Source organism: Diaporthe citri (assembly GCF_014595645.1).
Source record: "Diaporthe citri strain NFHF-8-4 chromosome Unknown scaffold_16, whole genome shotgun sequence".
In the NCBI taxonomy this organism is placed as follows: domain Eukaryota; kingdom Fungi; phylum Ascomycota; class Sordariomycetes; order Diaporthales; family Diaporthaceae; genus Diaporthe; species Diaporthe citri.
In genome coordinates this window covers 127,861-148,960 of record NW_025064861.1, presented here as the reverse complement: position 1 = coordinate 148,960, position 21,100 = coordinate 127,861, and the positions used below count along the sequence as shown (strand labels likewise).

The window sequence follows — 21,100 nt, the reverse complement described above, 5'->3', positions numbered from 1 at the left end:
AAGGTTTAAGGGGAAGTAAATTCTAAATTAATACCCTTTTATTTTGCTTATTTAATATATTTAATATTTATAAACTAGCTAATTATTATAACCTTAATATTTTATTTAATTTTATAAATATTTAAATTATATTATTATTTTACCTAGCTTTTATAAGCTTAAAAAATGCCAAATACTTATTCTTAAGTTTTTAATATAAAAGGGAAAATATAAATAAATTCTAAGAACTTATTTATTATTATAAGCTTATAATTTAACCCATTTAGTGCTTATAAATAATAAAAAAGATCTTATAAGATTTAAAAAAGGGTTTTAAGCTCTTGCTTTTTAATAATTTATATTAAATTACCTTTTTAGCAAAGGCTTTAAAGTAATTCTTATAATTAATTTATTTAATTTCCTTAAATTTTACGCCTTAAGCATATTAAATTAATAATTTAAAAGCATTAGCCTTTAAGTATTTAAACTAAAGATATTAAAAAGTTATTAAGTCCTTTTAATTCTTATTTAAGTATTAAAAAGGCTTAAAAGGTTTTATTAAGTTTATTAAAAAACTTATAAGCCTATATATATTTATAATACTTATAAGTATTTATAATAAAAGATAAAAATAAGGAAATTATAATAATATATATTTAAGAAAGATTAAATTATACTATTAAATAAGTTTAAAAAGAATAATATTTTATTTAAGTAATTTAAAGCATAGCGTTAAATTAATTTTATAATATTAAATGCTTAACTTTTATAAGAGCGCTTTTAATATTATATTAATATAAAATTTATTTATAATTATTATATTTTTTAAAATTAAATTCTTAATTCTTTTTTTATTTACTTTATATAATATATTTTTAAAGCGCTTTATTTTATAGCTTAAAACCTTTAAAGATATAATTTTTACTTTAATAATATTTATTTTAATAGCTTTTTTAAAGATATTTAAAATTAAATAATTAATAAAATTAATAAAGTAAATAACGCTATAATTATTTAAAACTATACTTAAAAATAAAGAATATAATATAAAATTTAAAGTTATATATATTTTTAAGGAATTAATTATAATTAGTAATTATAATAAATTAATTAAAGTATAAATAAATTAATAAAAAATTAATAAAAATATAATAAAGGTATTATTAATTAAATAATTTTTTAAAATTAAGGTTTAAAAAAGCATAAGTTTGCTTTATAAGGAAAAATAAAATAAAAGGAGGAAATTAAGATATTATTTCTTAATAGCTCTTAAAAATATACTTAAGGAGGTTTTTAATATTCTTAATAAGCTTTATATTTAATCTTTAAGCAAAAGGTTTTTTTAAGTAAGTTCTTAAATTAAGTTCTTATAATAATTTTTTTATAATTATATTTTAATCTTATTATATTTAAGTTTCCTTAAAAGTATTTTTAATTTTAAGATTTATTTTTTTAAAAGCATAAAATAAAAGCAGTAATAATTAGTAAAAAATTAAATATATTTCTTTTATTAATTAATTTTTTAATAAAGGCATTTATATATTTTATTTTATTAGCATAATTAAGATAATATATTTTTATTTTTTAATTATTTCCTTAATTAATTACTTTTTATTTTAAAAAGTACTTTTAATTTTAATATAATAAATATTATAATATTTCTAAAGGTTAATGTAAGCTTATTATAATATAAAAATGCTATTAGTTTTTTAAATAAGGTTTTTAAGGAATAAATAGGATTTCTTAAAGCGTTTTATTTAATAAGTTCTTAGCGCTTAAAAATTACTTAATTAAGGGTAATATATATTATAATTACTTATAAAAAGTTATTTAAATTAATAAATTTCTTAATCTTAAGTAATTTATAAGTATAAGCTTATAAATATAAGTTTATAAAGTTTTAATATTATTATTATGATTTAATACTTAATTTCTTTGCTTTTTTTAAGTATTATTAATATTAAGTTTAAAGGGTATTTATTATGCTTAATTTAAAGAATGCAAGGTTATTTTTAATATTTTAAATTACTTATTAAATAGAAAATTATTTTATATTTATTATTTTAATTAAATATAAAAAGAGAATTAAGTTAAATATTATTTTTTATATTTATTTTTAAATTTTTTATTTTTCGTTAAATTTAATTACCTTATTAAAAGCTAAAGCAACTTATTATTAAAGATATTAATTATATCTTTTTTTTAATTTATTAAAGAATAAGAGAAAGAATAAAGTAAGTATTATTTTATTTTTTAAAAGCTTATTATTACTTCAATGCTCTTAATACTTATTATATAAAGCCTTTTAAATATCTTTTTTTTTTATATTATATAAATTAAGAATTTAGTTTTAAGATTATATTTAATTACTTAATAAGGGCTGCATTTAATGCATTAAGGTTTATAAATTCTTAATATTTCTTAATTTAGCAATAGGATTATAATATAATAAATTAAATAAGAAAGAAATAAGTATTTAATTAAATTATTTAATTAATAAGGTTTAAAGAAGTATTTATAGTTATTATATAAATATATACTTAAAAATAAAAGGAAATAAATAATATAAAATAAATATAATTAAGATATGCTTTGCATAACTTATTTATAATTTATAAAAAGGAAAGATTATTTTATATAAACCAGGCTTATAACTATAAAAGGCTATAAGTATTATAAAGGGTTTAAAAGCATAATTATAAAAGCATTTATTTCCTAAGAGTAGTTTAAAAGGAGGAAATAAAAGAAATCTGGCTATTTAAGCATTTTAGAAAGTGGTTGTAAACCAGGGTTAGGGATGTGCGTGCAACACTTATACCACCATGGTTTTCTTGAGTGGGATTAAAGCGAAATCCCAATCTACGATACCCCTGAAAGCATGCTATCCACAGAACAGCCGCGTGACAGGACAGTTCCGTTTGGGATCTTGGCATATGGAGCTGCCTCGAACCCGAATGCCCCTAAACTGGGAGTTTCACCATACATTGATCCTGCCCTTCCATCGTTGGTCCGTCTCTGAGCGTGCGCAGCCCCTTTTGGAGCTCTTTGTAACTGACATCTTGATCCGCCGCAGGGGTTTGGTGGAAACGGAAGCTCTGTCAACTGGATGTACAACTGGTACTCAACCACAACCAACAAGCAGAGTTTTACAGAGTATGTTCCCATGCTTTGGGGCATCAAGCCGGAACTCACAGGTGCCTGGGATGGCCATGCGTCCTCCTGGATTGCCGCCGGCTCCGAGCACCTCCTTGCCTTCAACGAGCCCGAGAATGCAGGCCAGTCGAACATCAACACCACGGCCGCCGCGGATGCATACCGCAAATATATGCAGCCCTTTGCTGGAAAGGCCCAGCTAGGAGCCCCTGCGGTTTCGAACGATGGACGCGACTGGATGACCCAGTTCCTTGCTCAATGCAGTGACTGTACCATCGATTTCGTCCCGATCCATTGGGTAAGCGGCCTCCCATGACTCTTTTCACCTGTTCAGGCATACTTCTCCGCGGCATGGAAGCCTCACCGCTGTTTGTAGTCCTTTATGGCCGCAGACTGTGGAATTGGTCATGCACGGACTGCATATTGTTTGACCCTCTGCTTCTGGCAATTCATTTCTCGGTGCTTTCATCGCTGACCTTGCGTGTTGCAGTACAATCCGTGCTCTCTTTTGGACGACTTCAAAGCCTCGTCTCCGACATGTGCCGCATTGCCGGCAATCGCCCTGTGTGGATCACTGAGGTGAGTTTTGTGCAGACGACGGGGGGCAAAGTCCCGGGGAGGGCCAGCTGACCGACCCCCACCCACACAGTTCCAACCACAGGGAAGCGACGACGAGAAGGCAAAATTCTTGAAGGGTGCAATCGCGTGGCTTGACAACCAGCAGTGTGTTGTCCGATACGCATAGTTACTTTGGCACTGCGGACATAGACCTTGAGCTTCTTGACCACGGAGGCCCAGCCCTCTCGGCTCTTGGGACCATCTACGCCTTCACGCCCTTCGGTGGTGCGAAGTAGTCCCAACACAAGACTTTTAGAAGAGTTGGTATACGCAATTGCCGCTCGTAGTCTCGAGGATGGGCCTCGTGCTGCTCAGAAGCAGAGCGCGGTCTGCAACAGATCAGAGATGTGCTGGATGCGGATGCAGGTGATGATCGTCAAAGGGGATGATTGGCTGTCAGCCGATTTTTGAGAAGCGACCAAAAGACTTGGAAGATAACACGTCGCACAAAGTCAAGGCGTTCGATCGTAAATTCGATATCGCTAGTCTACTTCGTGCGCATCTACTTGTCGCAGTCTGTCTCCGATTTGGTATTTTGGCATTTGAGAATGGGTGCACTAACGGCCAAACAAACCGAGAACGGATTGAGCTAGATATAGCATCAACGTTGGACCAATGCCTGATGGCCACGCCCACTGAAGATTTATGTCCCTCGACCTACTGAGTGACCAGCAGCGAGCCAACGCAGGTATGTTGCGCTTCAGGGATGGATGCCGTGGCGTCTTTTCCAATCTGTACACGGACAGTCCGATCGTCAGTCCAAGCACAAGAGCAGCCAGAGTAGCAAGTGTGCAAAAACAGGCCAGTCGTTTGGGCTGTACTTGGGGATTGCCACGTGTTCAACCACGATGCCATGGCGTTGGTGTGTGAAGTGATGGAGGTATATGTTAGTGACATCGGTAGATCAACTGCGAAGAATGGAGGCTAGGGTTGAAGCATTGCTCCTGCACGTCTTTCATAGACCGCACGATCGTTCTGTCGAGACACCCATGAGTGGTTGTTGTTTACATAAATATTCCCAAGGGGATACCATGGTTAATATGCCGAGTCTGTTGGTCTGGGCCTGAAGGCCAGCACCAACCAGCGTTTGAGGCTTTGTATACTGGCACAAACACACTGCCGTAAACCAATGGAAGTAGTCGCAATTTCAACCGGAAGATCTCGGAAGGAATACTTGGATAATACTTCATACTCAAGGTGTAGTTCCAGATTAAAAGGAATTAGATGCAACCAGTTGGCAAGCATTAACCTAAAGTAAAGGGTGAACATCAACTGGTAGCTGTCTACACAGTACGTAACACAAGCTCCGACAATCTCCACCAGCTGCAGCTCCCCTCTTCCACTAATATGGTGCCTAGTGCAGCACGTCGGAGATTATCCGAGACGGTACCCATGGGGGGCCAAAAAAAAAAGCTGAAAAAGTTATGATGCAAATTCTTCTCTCTCGCCGGGAATTGAACCCGGGTCTCAAGCGTTGCTGCTTCCTGGATGGGCGATGACAAGCTTGCATACTAACCACTATACTACGAAAGAAGGTTCTTCAATCTCGGTGTAAGCCGAGGTAGCTGGTGGGCTAGTCGTTGGAAGGCTGCGAGATGGTAGCTTTATATAGCCGAGAAATGGAGATCAATTGGGGGTCGCCACCTCCAGATGTCGAATTCTAAAATTCTGAACTGAGTTATCATTGGCAATAACCGCCGTGATGTCTCAGAACTGCGCCCTGCATCAATTTGCTCCGTGCAGCCTGGTTGAGAGTAGCAAACTGGGACCCATGTTTCAAGCACCTGCAGTCGCATGGGCACCATCACATTGCAGATGAGCGATGCACACACACACACACACACTCTCTCTCTCTCTCTCTCATGTGGACACGCTCCCAGAGCGGCTCGAGCAGTATAATAGTTGTATAGTTCCTATGATGTTTGAAATATGTTAGAGAAATATGTCTGAGGCCTTGGATTGGAACTTTCAACACCGTCGAGAAGACGGAGAGCAATCTTGGAAGTTGGGGGTTCCGTATCTCTCTGAACCCGAGAACAGCACTTGAGATGTTTGGCTGAACTCTCTCAGTGCTTCAACTTCGGCCAATCCATTAATGTCGCCGACCAGCTCCTCATATCTTGTCATTCCATGCCGTTATTGTGATAGAGAATTTGGTCATGCCCAGGTTTCGCAACTCTAGGATTCCTGAGATTTGTCGAAACGCAGGACCACTATGAACGCGCATTTCTGTCTATCAGAAGACCTTTGATCAACACTTCTCAAGGGAAACATCAGACCCCATGACTTGTGACAGTTTCGGCTGATCGGTTATCAAAACACAGTCAAGGCATGTAGTATAGCTGTCAGCCATAGATCAATACCCCTCTGTGGCTATACAGTGAAAACGGAACTTATTCAAGTAATTCTTGGTTGTATTGTTCGTATGGTTTTGGTGTTGCTATAAAACACCGTTGAGAGCATAGCTCAGCTCTTACTTGGTTTCCAAAAATAGAAGCTAATCATTCTTGCATTGAAAAGCATAATATTCTATGTTTTGGTGACAGAAGTACAGAATGAACATGATTTTCTTTTGCTGCATGTCCTTCCAGGTGGTTCTGCTCTTGAAAACTACTTGATTGACAAATGGAATTTTGTTGGTTCATCGAACAACCCAATTCGAGCTTGAGCTTGCCCTATCCTGTTTTGCCATTCCACAGACTGCTTAAAACTGTGCTTTACCAGGGAATGATGGTACCATCGTGATTCCAGAAAGTCCCACTGAGATCCTTTGGCTCAATGCTCCAAATAGCCTTGAGCATGTCCTCCACACTGGTCTCCACGGAGATGGCGCCCAATGCCTTCAAGTTCATACTCCCGCCAGAAGTTAGGTCCGTTTCCACCAGTCCCGGATGGAAGACCGAGCTGGTCAACCAGGGCTCCTCGAATGAAAGAAGGCGGATGAACCAGTTCAGGGCCGCCTTGGACGCTCCGTAGGGGCTGGAAACTTTGGGAAAGTTGGTGAAAATCTCTTGAGAGCCGATCGAGCCAATGACGGTCGACACAGCAATGAACTTGGGACTGCCGCTCTTGCTGGCCTGAAGCAGGTCGGCGGTGGCCTGGAAAAGAGTCAAAGGGCCGATGGCATTGACGCTGAAATGCTTCTGCGTATTGGCTACTGACGTGTTGCGTACGCTAGTACCGCCCTGAGCAATGCCGGCGTTGGCGATGACGACGTCCAAAGAGCTAACACCTCGCTCACGAAGTTCAGCCACGGCGGCGGCGGCGTCAGTATCCACTGTAGAATCCAATTTGACGACAATGAGCTGGCTGTCGGTCCCCCTGGGCAGATCTGCGAGGGCCTTGGAAGTCGGGTGCGAGGGGTCGCGAACGGCGGCAATGACAGTCGTTAAGGGCTTCTGGAGGAGTTGCTGGATGAAGCCGCGGCCGATACCGCGATTCGCACCAGTGATAAGAGAGGTCATAGGGGAACTCATTTTGAGAGATTTGTGCTTTTTTCCACGGAAATAGAATGGTTTGAAGAAGAAGGATCTGTGAAATCCGCTCACGAAATGCTGATTTCTCTCGACTTATATACATCACACGAGGTGGGCGAAATTGAGCTTGTTCGGTGACCCATGCTGATTAGGAATGGAATACACATACATCTTCTGATCATCGCTTTCACTCGGACACGGAACCATGGCTGCCTCCGCTTCCAATATGGGCCATGAATGTGTAGTGACGGGTTGACTGATCTCAAAGGGTGCCGTAACATAGTTTGGTATCTCTCTCTGCGTTAACAGAGTATGCCAGCAGGGGAGTCTGCTACATCACCCCGACCGGAGATCGTGTCATTTGCCAAAGCTGTAGCCTGTTCAGTACTCAAATTCTACGAGACTCGATGACAAATCTACTAGTATCGAGGGACCTCTCGGTCGCTGCAGCGATCAGCTAAAACCTGCTCTAATAAAGTTCCCGGACAGCAGATTAGTCAACAAGCATTACGGAAAGAATGAAAGTGGTCCCAAGATCTTTCAGCTAAGTTTGTAAGCATTTTTTAAACCGGGGACAATTATGGTGTCGCCGGGCGTGGAGCTCCGAGGTTCTATATTTATTGATTACTATTCAGTGCGACATCCAGCCTAGGCTGCGGTATGAGCTATCTCCGAGGCACCCGCAATTCCAATTTTACGTGCTCTACGTGAATCTTTCTTATCACCAATCGTCACAATGTTCCCCGGGTGTTTCAGTGTCGTGGAATGCCAGAGTTGTTGCGTCGTACTGGACAACTTAGAGATATGAACTAGTGGACACATCCTTAGTATATGACCCAGAAATGCCCACTTCCTGCACTGTGATACCTCTGGCCTGCATGATCATGTAGACTCGGCTATTCGGTGGAGTGCTAGATGTGGCATTCCCCTGATTGTGTGTGGTATAGGCTGCGATACTGATCCGAATTTGAGGTGTACCAGGCTAGAAACGGGAGGGTACGCTAGACTGTGCGGACGAGGAACGGGACAGTCAGGTGAATTGGCTTCTTGGTGACACAATCATATGTATGTGTGTGGGAAATGTAGGTCGAGATGGAGTCGGTACGTGATATTCTGTCTGTGGTATCAAGCTTGAGCTGTATGTCCACTTGTAAATCTGGATGATACTATATCAACATAGCATCTAAATAACTGCAGTCTTCCGTGACTCAACGTCTCGGCCTACAGCCTCCAGGGAATTGGTTGCCTCAGAGCCATCCAAGCCTCTTCGCAGCCGGTATGGTAGGGATGAAGTAGAACAATGGTATTTGCCTGGAAACAGAACACAATGCCGCGGTAGCATCTAAAGTCTAACACAATTGACCCATTGTATAGCTCCGTGGTGCGTACACAAGTGGCACTGCCGTGTGTTGTAGTTTAACGTTTCTATCTCGTCTTGAGGAATACAGTTAGCAGGACTTTTTTGGTTATTGTCAATTTCGAAGCACATTGAATGATTCCAATTCCCGATTCCGGAGCCCAATTTGCGTCTTCATAAGTAGTTTACATAGGCACGAGCTTTGCATGGGCATTTGAGCGATGCACAGTTGGTTAAATAAACGATCTCCGGTTCAGTACCTTTGTTTCTGATGTCAATTGTGTAAGGAACGAATGATAGAGCCACTGCATGGACTCACGTATCTTTATCTGCCAAATTAGCAGAAGCTTCAACCTAGAGACAACCTAGAGATATAGATGAAGTGAGAGACAGAACCCCTGCCTAAGTACCCAAGCAACTACTGTTCCTTGGCGAAGGCAACACTTGTCATGCAGTGCATTTTAGAAATTGCCTGAACTTCCAAATATCGCTTAAGCCCCTGCCAAGTGCACAATCAAGACACGGGTATTGGATGTAAGAGGGCTGTGTTTGGATTAGGGTGTACAATCGCCCAGGCACTCGCCTGGGTTCTATGGCCTACAGCTTCATTGCTTTAAGTGACATTTCCTTCGTAAAATGAGGACGTAAAAGAGATGATAGATTTACTGAACTATTAGATCGACGATGGAGACGAGCTGAAGAAGCTTGCCTCATTTGAAACTTGAGAAGCGTAATCACAGTCAGCACAGCAGCGACCGAACTGATTTTCGCAGTAAGCTTATCCCCAGCAATCAAAGAGAAGCGATTTGGCTGGGACACTCCTTCCGCAGCATCACGAAGCCAATGATTGAGTTTTGTGTGACCTCATCGCCTATCACCTACGTGGCGTGCGCTGCCAAGTCGTCTCTTCCTGGTCTGTAGCTCCTTGGCAGAGCGGCCTCCGAGACGCGGCACTGCCTCTCCTTATTCATGTGCCAGGCTAGAGCCGCACGTGCAAATGCCTCTTCCGGTATGTTCCTTTGAGCTTACGCCTCAACTCCGTCTTTCCGTCATGACAGCGCCCTCGATCGGTCGGCCTGGCTTGGTGTTGTCGCATAAGATCCCGGGTAGATGAGAGTCTCCCAGCGTGGGCCCAGTCCTACGACCGGATTCTCTGACCAGTAGGAGGAACTTGAGCCAAAGCACGTTCGGCAATGGATCTCAAGGGCCAGTCGAAATGGAAACTGACCTGGAGACCACGATGGCCGCCGACCTGGAGACCATGGTGGATGCCCAAAGCTAACTTCATTACTCTACACTGTGAGTGTGACGCCCTGATGCGCATCGGACATTGTTTCTGACGACGACACACCTGCCTTGACAGACTTGTATATCATCCTGGCAGGCCTCTCAGGCCTGCTCATATTGCTCCCGTACGGCAACATCTCGGCTATCGATGCGTACTTTTTCGGCGTCAGTGCCTCAACAGAATCAGGTCTGAACACGTATGTATGTCCTGCCTATTAGACCCTTGTTTGATGACGGCTGACAACTGGCGCATCTGTAAAGCGTTGATCTGAAAGAATTGGAGACGTACCAACAAGTCTATACTTATCTGATTGCCATGGTCACAAATCTCACCTTCATCAACATCGCAGTAGTAGTTGTGAGACTGCACTGGTTCAGGAAAAAACTCAAGACCCTAGGTGTGTGTCTCAGGCTGTCTCTCACGCGTTCCTGGACATTGCCCAAAGCTCTCCCTGACTGGCGATACAGCACCGATTCTCCTCAAACCAGAGGACCGAGAGGCCGATGAACCAAGCCCACACCGCACCGATTCTGAGTCCGACTTGGACCTGCGCCCTACCGTCACTGAGCCTGCTAGGAAATCGCCACCGTCCATGACAGGAGCAGACAAATCATTGAATTTAGTCAAAACCGACAGCGCGAGACGCGGGATAACATTTGCACCTGATGTCCACCGGCCGCCTGACTCAAAGCCACTTTACATTCCGGGTCCAAGGGACCGTGACAATGGTATGCTCACGCTTTCTGAGTCCCTCGATCAAGACCTCACTCTACATGATACTCACGATCATTTGACAGGCCATCCTATTGTTGAGCGAGATGTCGGAGACGAGGCAGATGGTGAGTGAGATCAGCTCCCAGTGAAGTTGTCACAAAACTCAGTCGTCTGGTCTTATCTCTGACACAAGCCTGCCTCTAGATATCGAAGATGCCGCTGTTGTGGACCCAAAGACCAGCGAACCCAAGACGGGCATTGTTAGACGACGTACCTGGGGAGGAGACGGCCCAGGAAACTTGCCAGCACTGTCCAAGGCCATCTCCATTGAGAGGGTTGCGACGACCGTTGGCACAGTCTTTGTACTAGGCAAGACGCGTGCGGGAGCTGCCCGCCCCAGCGCACCCCATCGACCCACCACCGGGCTGCCAATGTTATCGAAGCAGGTCACAATCGGACGCAACTCGCAATTTCTGAATTTGACTTCGTCTGACAGGGAGAGGCTCGGTGGGATTGAATACCGGGCCTTGAAGGTGCTGTTAAAGATTGTTGTCTGTAAGTCACATTGCGCCTCTGCCGCGCCGCATAATGGTGCTGCTATTCCCATGCTGATCCCAGATGAGCGTACGCTGTCTTCCTCAACATCCTCGGGGTAATCAGCCTGGTCCCTTGGATACACCATGCCCCCCAAAAGTACAGAGACTGGCTCGACGTGAACGGCATTGACTACTCATGGTGGTGAGGTCCTAAACTTGCCGTTCTAGCCATTACTCATGACCTCGTCAGTGCTGACTTTGCCAGGGCCATATACTCTGCCCAAACAATGGCCAACAACCTTGGCTTTACCCTCACCCCGGACTCGATGGTTACTTTCCGCGACGCTACCTGGCCTATGCTTATCATGACATTTCTCGCCTTTGCAGGCAACACGTGCTATCCGATTTTCCTTCGACTCATTGTCTGGACCATGTTCAAGCTCGTCCCGAGCCGGTCGTCCTTAAAGGAAACACTCAGGTTTTTGCTCGACCACCCGCGAAGATGCTACACGCTTCTCTTCCCAAGTCGAGCGACGTGGATTCTGTTCGGAATCGTCGTCTTACTAAACGTCGCAGACGTCGTACTTATCATCGCCTTGGACCTGAACAACCCCGCCGTGAATGATCTGTCGCTTGGGCCCAGGATCTTGTCATCCCTTTTCCAGGCTGCCTCGGCGCGCCACACTGGCACGGCGACTTATGTCCTCTCACAGGTCAACCCAGCTGTACAGTTCAGCCTGTTGGTGATGATGTACATTTCCGTGTTACCCATTGCAATCAGTATTCGCGCTTCAAATACGTATGAGGAGAAGAGCCTGGGAATATACCTGCCCGACGAAGAAGAGCCTGACGAAAATCAAGGGGCCACATCGTACATACTGGCACATGTTCGCAACCAATTGAGTTTCGACTTGTGGTATATTTTCTTGGGCGTATTCTGTATCTGCATTGCTGAAGCGGACAAGATAATGGAGCCCAACCAGACGGTAAAGCTCCCCGTGTATCCTGACGCCAACCGTCTTGCCTCAATAATTAACTGACCTTTCACGACGCACACAGGCTTTCCAGGTATTCCCGATCCTGTTCGAAGTCATGTCCGCATAGTGAGTGGCGCATTCAACTCCTGATAGAAAATGGTGATTAGTGCTGACAAACCTTCAGCGGCTGCGTCGGCCTTTCCCTCGGCCATCCTTCAGTAATGACCTCGCTTTGTGGGAGATTTACCACTTTTAGCAAAGTCATAATCTGCTGCATGATGATCCGCGGCCGCCACCGGGGACTACCATACTCCTTGGATCGCGCTATCATGCTTCCCAGCGAGCAGTTGAATGAGCGCGGGGGACTCTCCAGGACAACGTCTCGGCAAAGTGGAGGCATGTCCAATGCTCTTGGACTTCGACGTAGCAGGGGCGAGGCTGCAAGGACAATACCCATGAAAACGCATCATACACAGTGATTATCAGGGTGACTCGGATAGTGGCCGGAAGGAGGGTCAACTCGTTCTGGTCTAAGAACGTATTAGGCTCATTCCACAAGGGATACCAGACACATACCACAAATATATACAATGAATCCGAAACAGCCTTATATCCACCCCCTAGTCGCACTTGAAACACAGATGAAAACGGATGCACCCACACCCTTTTGCAGTGTGGGCTGAGCTGTATAGCTAGGGACAATGAAGTCGCCACATGTGCTACTAATACTCACTTAGAGAGTAGCATAGCCCTTCTCCAAGTTACCGATGAACACAGAATCCTTGAAAGGAACCATGGCCTTGCCAAAGTCTGTAGTTTGCAACGCATCACGGGCTGCATCTGTCAAGTTTTCCCACGCGATCAATGGCTGCGTCCCGCCGACGGTGGTAGTCTGGAGTAGCTGGTGGTTGAGTGGCCAGGTGGAGGCATACTCGGCCAGTGGTGAGTCCCCAGAGCGACCAGGAGACCTGGTAGAGGAGATCCCGCCGTGAGCGGAGAGAGAAAAAGCTACCAGGGCGGCGTCAGCGGTCTCCCCTGAGAGCCATGCGATAGCCTCTTCCCAGTCGTAGCGGTGGCCGAGTCCACTGGTTGGTGAGTCCTTAGGCATAAACCTTCACAAGTACCGTTAGCATAGCGGTAGAGATCAAGGCGGTGTCGATCTGGCCCAGAGCCTTACCAAGAGTACATTATAGCAAAGTACTCCCCGTGGGTAGCGGCACGGGCGTATACTTGGCCCGTTGAAGAGGAGCAGTGTCCATTCGAGGACCCGGTAGGTTTCAGTCCACCGCTACAAGGGATCGTTTTAGTATACCGAACATGCTCTGATGCGTCTTTACAGATCGAAGAGAGGGAGTCGAACCTGGTGTTTCCTTCGGCGTCAACGGCGGGAAAAGGCACACAGCCGTTGGTGACTTTGAGCTTGGGCTTGTACTTGAGCATCAGGGTTCCTGCAACACTGTCGGGAACGGCCTCGGTGAAGCCAGTGACTGCATCATGAGAGATAACAGACCTGGCCTCGATCGGCGCTGACGCCTGTGCTAGGGCAGGAGCTCCAAGCACAGGGACTGCCGTAAGGACCAGGCTGGTGAGAACAGATCGGATAGACATTATGAATAATAAACGGTGCAGATGAGATCAAGAGGCCAGAACATTACTGTGAGAAGGTAAAATCGAGCTTTTCCAGCCCGTCTAAGTTCCGAGGCGCACGAGACAGACACCCAAAATATACATGGGGACCATCGCCGGCGGTGATAGTCCACGCACACCAACTATATGTAGGGCACAGCCCAGTTTGATTCCGACCTTGCATCCTCACAGCGAGCCCTTGCCCCATCGCGACTACCACATCAATAATGCACTAAGCCCACATGTCAAGGACCCGAGTCGTAGTGTGGGTGGTCCGGCGACAGGAAAGTAGGGGACCAGCACAGGGAAGGGCGTGGGGAGGCAGGGGCGGCTGCAATTGGCCATCGCCAACTCCGTGGCCGCTGTCAAGATAACAGTCGCCTCCGGATCCGGCGGTGCGTATTTCTGTAATGGGAAGAATCCGTACATCATTGGTCAACTATTGGAAGTTGCTGTGGGCAAGGGGCAACCAGTGATGGAGTACGCGAGGGCTCCAGTGTGCAGAGAGCGGAGGAGTTTCCGAACGCGGTCGAGCAACTGCAGTCCATATAATAATGTCTCTCATACCACGGTATTTGCACAATCAGAGCGGATGGCCCCACGCGCCGCGGCAAGTGGCTCATATTTTGTCTGCGTGACGACGTCTCGAAGTATCTCATTCCCGATGGTTGTCTTCTGTAGTTGTACCTCTCTAGCCTCAAGAGTCCAGCGGCTACCTCGCCATGAATCGATGTGCACTACTAATGCGCCTTCGACGGCTCTTGCGCCACACCCACCGGGGAGGCTCCCTCACCGACCACACACGTGGTTCGCGGAAAATAATGAAAGAAGAATCCCCCCCCATTGTCGGTTCACCTGAAATGAAAGCGGGCTGTGTGGAGGATCACCTTCCAGGTTTCTGACTCGTAGTAGTCCGTCCAGGTCTCAGCAACGTCAAGGACAATGGCCGAAATAACCGAGAATGTGACGACGTTTGCCACTGCTCCTTTAGGATGCCTGCCCGATATCGAAGTGGCATTGCATCCAGGGGGAGGATGCCGACATGCCTTGAGCCAACCTTACCGTGTACCAACGACAGAACAACAGAACCACAGAACATTGAGGATGCTTGCAGGTGCCGGGATTCTTCGCTACGATCCCTGGCTGTAGATTCAAGACATCTGACCAAGACAAAAGAAAAAAAAAAAAAAAAAAAAAAAAACATCATCACCAGGCCGATTTGGAAGGAGCCTGGGGTAGCCGCTCAATTGAAAACATCAAAGCCAGCGTGCCCGGCTGAAATTGCCGAGACTCCAGTTGAATGCATGCGGTTGTGCTTTGAGGTGCGCATAACCCCCAACTAAATTTGCGCGACACTGCCGCTTCTAATAAGCGGCTGCAGTTGCGTGTGAAGCTGCTTCCATAGCAGGCCGGTACTTGAGGGTTCGCTCACAAGATTGGAAAAGATGAAAGTCCGAGAACTCAAAACAACAAGAAATGGCACCCTAGGTCAGCAGCGCCGAGACATGGTCGCGATAATTCCCGTGAGAGACCGGCTTTTGGGTCTGTTTCCTTGGGTGGGCCTTGGCAGTGGTTGAAGTGGTGATCAGGCAACGTCAAGCTGTACCAGGATCGGGCCGCCATCTCATCGGCCGGAGAGATGGATGGGCTGATATGGGGCCGTGTAGGCAGCGACCGCGGTGCAGCTGGACCGCGCCGGTGGCCGCACGACTTGCCGACGGCTCCGCTCGGGCATGTACCTGTAAATTGGAGACTGACAAAACAGACTGGCTTTGAGAGATGCGAGCCACGCATGCGAACAGAGACGAGACTTCATAGCTGCAGGTCTGATACTAAGCGATGCATTGCAAGCAAAAACTCAACCTGTCCGTCACCGGGCACCGGTTCAGCGGTGAACTCGCCGCGGATGGGACGGCGAGTCAAAGCAGTAGGTATTGGGGCCAAGAATGGAATGGCGACGAGAAAGCAATCCCCTCAGGGCAAACCTGTGGCAAACCTGTCCTAGGGTAGACAACCAGGTGGCCAGGATACGTAGCATGTAGAGGTAGAAAACCTGATGCGGGCAGCGGACGCGAGACTGACACGGAAATAAGCTCGTGGAGCAACGCCCAATATGCTTTGTCGATCGCCGGCTGGAGGCGCAGGTTCAGGACCCCTGACGGCCAACGAAGCTGGTAATTGATCGCCGTAGTGCGCTCGAGCCAATCGCCAGTCCACCAGTCCACCAAGACTCAAAGGCAACGAGCCGCACTGCAGACTGACCGCGTGTGTTCCCCATGTCGTGGAGAGGCCACAAAGCTATGGCGGTCATCCGTCAGTATGAGATGATGGACGAGGGAGGTGGGGGTCCGCCGTGCAGGAGGCGATCGGATCGACGCTGTCAACCCTTCAAGCCGGAGATCTCTGGGCATGCGGACACATGATACAATGCCACAGGTCGTTGCAAAGTGCCACCATTTATTTACCTAGGTTCGTCGTGCCCTGCGCCTCTTCGTACAGAAACCTGTTCAAATGGTGGTTGAGCGCTAGGCTTGGGCGGCTTCGTGCCGTGCCTAGGTACCACGACATGGCCATTCGCCCACTCTGACCTATCAGGGTTTTGCAGCGTGTGTCATTTAAAGGTTCGCATGTGAACAAAAAAGTGTGGTCGCAGCACGACGCCCCTGCAGCGTGACCAATGGAGGCGATTCGCCCCGATGTGATATAGACTCAGACCGAGTCGTTGAGGCTCAAAACAGAAACAGAAACCTTCAGTTTTCACGAGTCTGCTGTTGTCTGTTGTAGGCTGTCAGGTACGTACTTGGACACCGACCACACTAGCAGGGGCCGCCGGCTCCACGCCCCACCCCGGACACAAGCGAGGCCGATCAGGCCAATCAGGGGCGATGTTCCGTGCCTCGCATCTGCCTCGGACCCCTGGATGAGCCTCAAACCTCTGCAACTGGAAACCTTGCGAACCAGTCGTTGACCCAGGCCAGCCATGGCGTCTGGTCTCAACTCTCCGACCTCCTCGACGCCCCAAGTGTTCCAGGTCCCGGCGATCCGACAAGTTGTGACAATGCCACGCGCCCAACCCAGCCCGGCCGCCCCTCTCTGGGGCGTGCCTGGCTTGTAGTTTATCGCCATTAAGCTCGCCCTGGCTTGGTTGTCTGCCCGTCTGCCCGTCTGCCCGTCTGCCCGTCTGCCCATCTGCCCGCCCCCGAAGCGCCTCCGCCTGCACGCCCCGGCCTCCTGATGTTGATGATGGTAAGCAAGTTATCAGGTCGACGCGGCCTGTCCCATTGACACCTCCCTCTGCTGTGGATGTGTCCGCACGTACATACTCTGCCCTTTTCGAACAGTCCCGCAGAGCGTCCCCTGTGCCCGCGCGTGTCCATCTCGCATTATGAGTATCACATCAGGGCCACCCTGATGAATATCTTGCCATTCTCAAACCTGCCACGGCCCCCCCCCCTTACCCAGTACCACGGCGCCCAGACGCCATAGCCTCCCATCCCCGCCCCTTGTCTCCCTCCCCCTTGCGACACACAGACTTTGCCGCGAACTGTCAATCGGACGACCCCACTCATCAGGTCACCTCGTTCCCTACAGAGACATCTCGCGTCCGTCATGACGATGCCTGTCGCATAACGCTGCTGCGCCTACGTCCTGACTCCTCACACCCTCGTCTTCTCTCCCCATCTATCGGATTGTCGCACGTGTTTTAGGATCTCGTGCAAATCCTCTCTCCCGGAACCATCTCATCTTCTTTCCCTAACATCCTTCTCGCTGTCCCAGCCCGTTGTAGTTCGACCTTGTTTCTGAGGCCTTGGCCACCTAAAACCTGTCCTTCCCGTCACCGCCCGTATTGTTTGCCTTTCGTTTCTTTGAGCCAGTGATCTACGACGTTCTCCCGCACCATTCCAGTACTGAGGACAGAATCCTCCTGCCAGCTAGGCTTGGGAGTCGTCGGTCAATAAAACGGCAGGTCCATATCACGACCCTCTTTTCTTTACGCACACCTTTGAGCAACGCTCACCCGCCGGTCGGATCAACATACCATTCACGCGGACGCATCGAACTCGATCGGCCTAATTCTGTCGTGGAGGAGGAGAAGATTGTGGAAGAGCTTGGGATCCCTCGAGGCAGAACCAGGATCACAATCAGGATGCTGTGGCAAGCAGGAGTAACGGCCTTGCTCACCGTCGGAGCGCAGGCTGGCGGCATCGCGGACTTGGTGGCAGAAGGGGCCCTCACCGGACGATCCCCCAAGTCAATCGAGCAGAGGATGGAGGAACATGTCAGTGATCACGTCGTCGTTAGCAGGCAGGCATCATCCACCGTGTCACTGCAACAGAACGGCACGGTCAACATGGCGGAGTGGGAAGCCCAGGTCAACACTGCCTGTCAAGAAGCACTCTCCAAGCTGCCTCAGTCTACCAATCCGTCGGGGACTTGCACGTGCTACAACCTGCCGGTCCTCAACACCAAGACTGGCGCCTTCGAGGCCGACCTCAGGCTCTACCAGCTCAGCACGCCTAGGGAGGAGTTCGCCGGTATCCCGGCGGACCAGGTCCAAGTCAGCTTGTCGTATAACGGAGCCAGCGTCAGCCCGGTGACAGCCTCCACCGCAGCGCAGAAAGTCTCTGGACCGCAGGCGCGGCAGGCCAACCCCAGCCTCCAGCTGCTGCAGACCTATCTTTTCGTAGGGCAGGTTGACCAGGACAAGATGCAGCTTGAGATGAACATGTAAGCCACCACCGGACCCCCGTCCCCCCATACCGTGAATTCGGCTCTCGAAATTCATCGACATTGATGTCACATTGTGTCGAGTCACCCTCCGGACATGCCCGCTAACAACCTCACAGGGCCGCCCTTGAGGCGCTCGTCATGCCGACCGTGACGCTCTCTGCCGTCAACGCCGCCGGACAAACTGTCAACACCACTGTCTCTTCGAATGAGGCAACCTTCCTGACTGGTGTCTTCTCCGACATGGTCGTGCTGTCGGACACGGCCAAGGCCCAGGCTGCGGTGGACGATGTCACCCAGGGGCTCACCAATGGGACGATAGCTTTCGTGCTGCCGGGCGTCAACCTGCTCATCTTTCCGATCGGCCTCATCATCTGTGGTGCGTGGACTGTGATAGGCGCGGCGGTCATTGGGTTTGGATTCTTCGAGCGCGTGCAGTACCGCGAGTCGTACAGGAGGAGGTCGGCCATAGCCAACAAGGGCTCTGCGACGAGGAGGATTTAGTGGGTGTTAATGACGAGCGTCGATACCGTCCATGGGCACGGGGCCGTTGAGGAGGAGGATGAACCGGGGTTGTCTCGCCGGCTGCCTCTGCGGGCCTCTGTGAGGCTGCCTCTACGACTCATCTGGCTGAAGGCGGACTTGTACTGTTGTTCCATTCCCGACGTGGCGGCCAGTTGAGCTGATCTTGGCACCCGGCATTGCATTTTAATGAGCATAGATAAGATTCAGATTCCATGAAGAAATGACAAATTGTAAAAGTCGACAACAGCACAGTGGCCCCGTCGCGTGGCCGTTGCCCGCCTCTGTGCCCAACCCAGCCCTGCCCTTCGTCACCTACTCATGTGCGGACAAACAAGACGGTGAGGCCCAACCGCCTCACCTCGGTGGGATTGCTTCTTTTCGGCTCTTGCGAAGCCTCGTCGCGGCGCTCTCGGGTCTGAGCTGGCAAAGCTGGCACGGCGATCGCGATGCGCTTCACGATCTGGTGGGGGCCATCTATCACCAAGAGCGAGTGAGGCGGGCACACCACCTCTTCCCCCACATCCCACAGAGGTCGGCCCAGTCATGTCTGTGCTCTAACAATATCCCGCCCGGGACGCACGGCATGCTGATAGTGGGTCTAGGACACGAAATCCCCACCTAAATTCTGAAACGCACCGTCAGATTCCCGTTCCTGCAACGCCTCGCAAAACTCGCATCACTTCATGCACCGGCTCCAGGCACCTCGCCCCGTGCCCAGCAGCAGAGGAAGGGAGCCAGCAAGTGTGCGTTGACGTGGTCTTGCCTCCCGACAGAGATCTCAGGGAGAACGAGAGTTTGGGGGGGGGGGGGGGAAATGTGGATGTGAGAGACAGGGCAGACTACCTCGCAAGGACAAGGAAGACATTGGCCAAGTAAACAGACACATGCATTGGATATCGGAAAGCTAATCAATGTTGTGTCGACATTCCGCCCTGCCGTGAGGTCGACGGACGTACTGTGAAAACCATGGCAGCACACCCACGCTCACTCTTGTCAAGTCAAGATGTCTGCGCTGTTCGTCAGCCATTGGCCGTTGTACCGATACTCCGGATCCCGACGCAGGGCCGCCCTGGGCCTGGGCCTGGGCACTCCACTCCTCCTTCATGGCCCTCCTGCACAGCACCCTACTATACACACAACAGCAGAGCAGAGCCAAGGGTGCCCAGGCTGCCCGACAGTGGGTGTGTTCCGAGTTTTCGTCTGCCCGGTACAGGACAAGGAACAGGAAGAGCCCAACTCTGGCATACCGCGCTCCTCTCTGGCCGTTGGCGCACCGAGGACACAAACCCAACCCAAGACGTCGCCTCGCGCGGACCGCCGGCATCGACCAAGATGACAAGCGTCATGGCCACCCGTGCGAAGAACCACGCCAGCCTCGCATTGCCTCTCCCATGCAATGCACTTGACGAAGCTTCCAAGTTGTCACCAATGACCACGGCCATATGTCGTTCCAATTTCATGCTACACCCCCTCCACCCCTCCAATCAGGAGTGGCCCCTCTCTTGATCGACGTCTTAGGAGCCCATCCCTGGAGCCCCATCCCCCCGTTGAGCAATGCCGTCGCATGAAGCTTCCCACCTCCCAAGCTCAGTGAGTGCGAGCCGCGACCTGGATGCCGGGCGGCCTGGCGCTTCCATCTTCATGCCCCGATGCCCCTACCTCGCCCAGTGCTATTATGGACCACCAACGGGTCGAGTGCCATGGGAGGCCTGCGCGCTCGGCTATCCAAGCGGCCAAGGTCATGCATTCCATGCCCATCCGAGTTGTCATGACGTGAGAAACGCCTCGGTCGTGAGGCTTGATTCGGCGCTGGACCTTCCACGGTGGTTTCTCCCCTTCGCCTCGGGTTCCTTTCTCTGATCTCTATCGTTATTTTGTTTCTCTCTTGGCCCCAGTCACGTATTGATTGGAAAGCAAGTGCTTTGCCCGTCTCCAGTCGCCCGGCGGCCATCGCTCAAAAGCTTGAATACCGGCTTGCGCCATATATGATCTCTCTGCCCAAACTTGTTTCAAAAGATCAGTTGAACGTCCACGTATTCCTTCTGGAAGCTGCGATACTCTCCCGGTGATATTCTCCCGCCCCGCCTGTACTGCAAAGGTCCACCTTGAACTAGCTTGGTTGT

The 21,100-nt window shown here is 48.3% G+C and overlaps 5 protein-coding genes and 1 non-coding gene across 6 annotated transcripts; 3 read left to right on the top strand and 3 right to left on the bottom strand.

The window, feature by feature from the left end:
* Positions 1-2,857: 2,857 nt before the first annotated feature.
* On the top strand, positions 2,858-3,824 carry INS49_005255 (uncharacterized protein; the record flags this gene model as incomplete). Its single annotated transcript, XM_043166037.1, has 4 exons — positions 2,858-2,986; positions 3,053-3,430; positions 3,623-3,711; positions 3,782-3,824. 4 exons carry the CDS (start codon positions 2,858-2,860, stop codon positions 3,822-3,824), a joined length of 639 nt encoding a protein of 212 aa, XP_043017296.1.
* A 1,365-nt stretch (positions 3,825-5,189) lies between these two features.
* INS49_005254 lies at positions 5,190-5,283 on the bottom strand. The gene has a single exon. It is a non-coding gene; the product is annotated as a tRNA-Asp (tRNA).
* A 1,184-nt stretch (positions 5,284-6,467) lies between these two features.
* Positions 6,468-7,226, bottom strand: INS49_005253 (uncharacterized protein; the record flags this gene model as incomplete). Its single annotated transcript, XM_043166036.1, has 1 exon — positions 6,468-7,226. One exon carries the CDS (start codon positions 7,224-7,226, stop codon positions 6,468-6,470), a length of 759 nt encoding a protein of 252 aa, XP_043017295.1.
* A 2,550-nt stretch (positions 7,227-9,776) lies between these two features.
* INS49_005252 (uncharacterized protein) lies at positions 9,777-12,577 on the top strand (the record flags this gene model as incomplete). Its single annotated transcript, XM_043166035.1, has 10 exons — positions 9,777-9,882; positions 9,947-10,067; positions 10,132-10,268; positions 10,339-10,599; positions 10,669-10,710; positions 10,790-11,140; positions 11,209-11,323; positions 11,387-12,107; positions 12,181-12,224; positions 12,283-12,577. 10 exons carry the CDS (start codon positions 9,777-9,779, stop codon positions 12,575-12,577), a joined length of 2,193 nt encoding a protein of 730 aa, XP_043017294.1.
* A 254-nt stretch (positions 12,578-12,831) lies between these two features.
* INS49_005251 (uncharacterized protein) lies at positions 12,832-13,706 on the bottom strand (the record flags this gene model as incomplete). The annotated part of the gene is made up of 3 exons (XM_043166034.1): positions 12,832-13,183; positions 13,276-13,386; positions 13,459-13,706. 3 exons carry the CDS (start codon positions 13,704-13,706, stop codon positions 12,832-12,834), a joined length of 711 nt encoding a protein of 236 aa, XP_043017293.1.
* A 4,165-nt stretch (positions 13,707-17,871) lies between these two features.
* Positions 17,872-18,956, top strand: INS49_005250 (uncharacterized protein; the record flags this gene model as incomplete). The annotated part of the gene is made up of 2 exons (XM_043166033.1): positions 17,872-18,452; positions 18,572-18,956. 2 exons carry the CDS (start codon positions 17,872-17,874, stop codon positions 18,954-18,956), a joined length of 966 nt encoding a protein of 321 aa, XP_043017292.1.
* Positions 18,957-21,100: the final 2,144 nt, after the last annotated feature.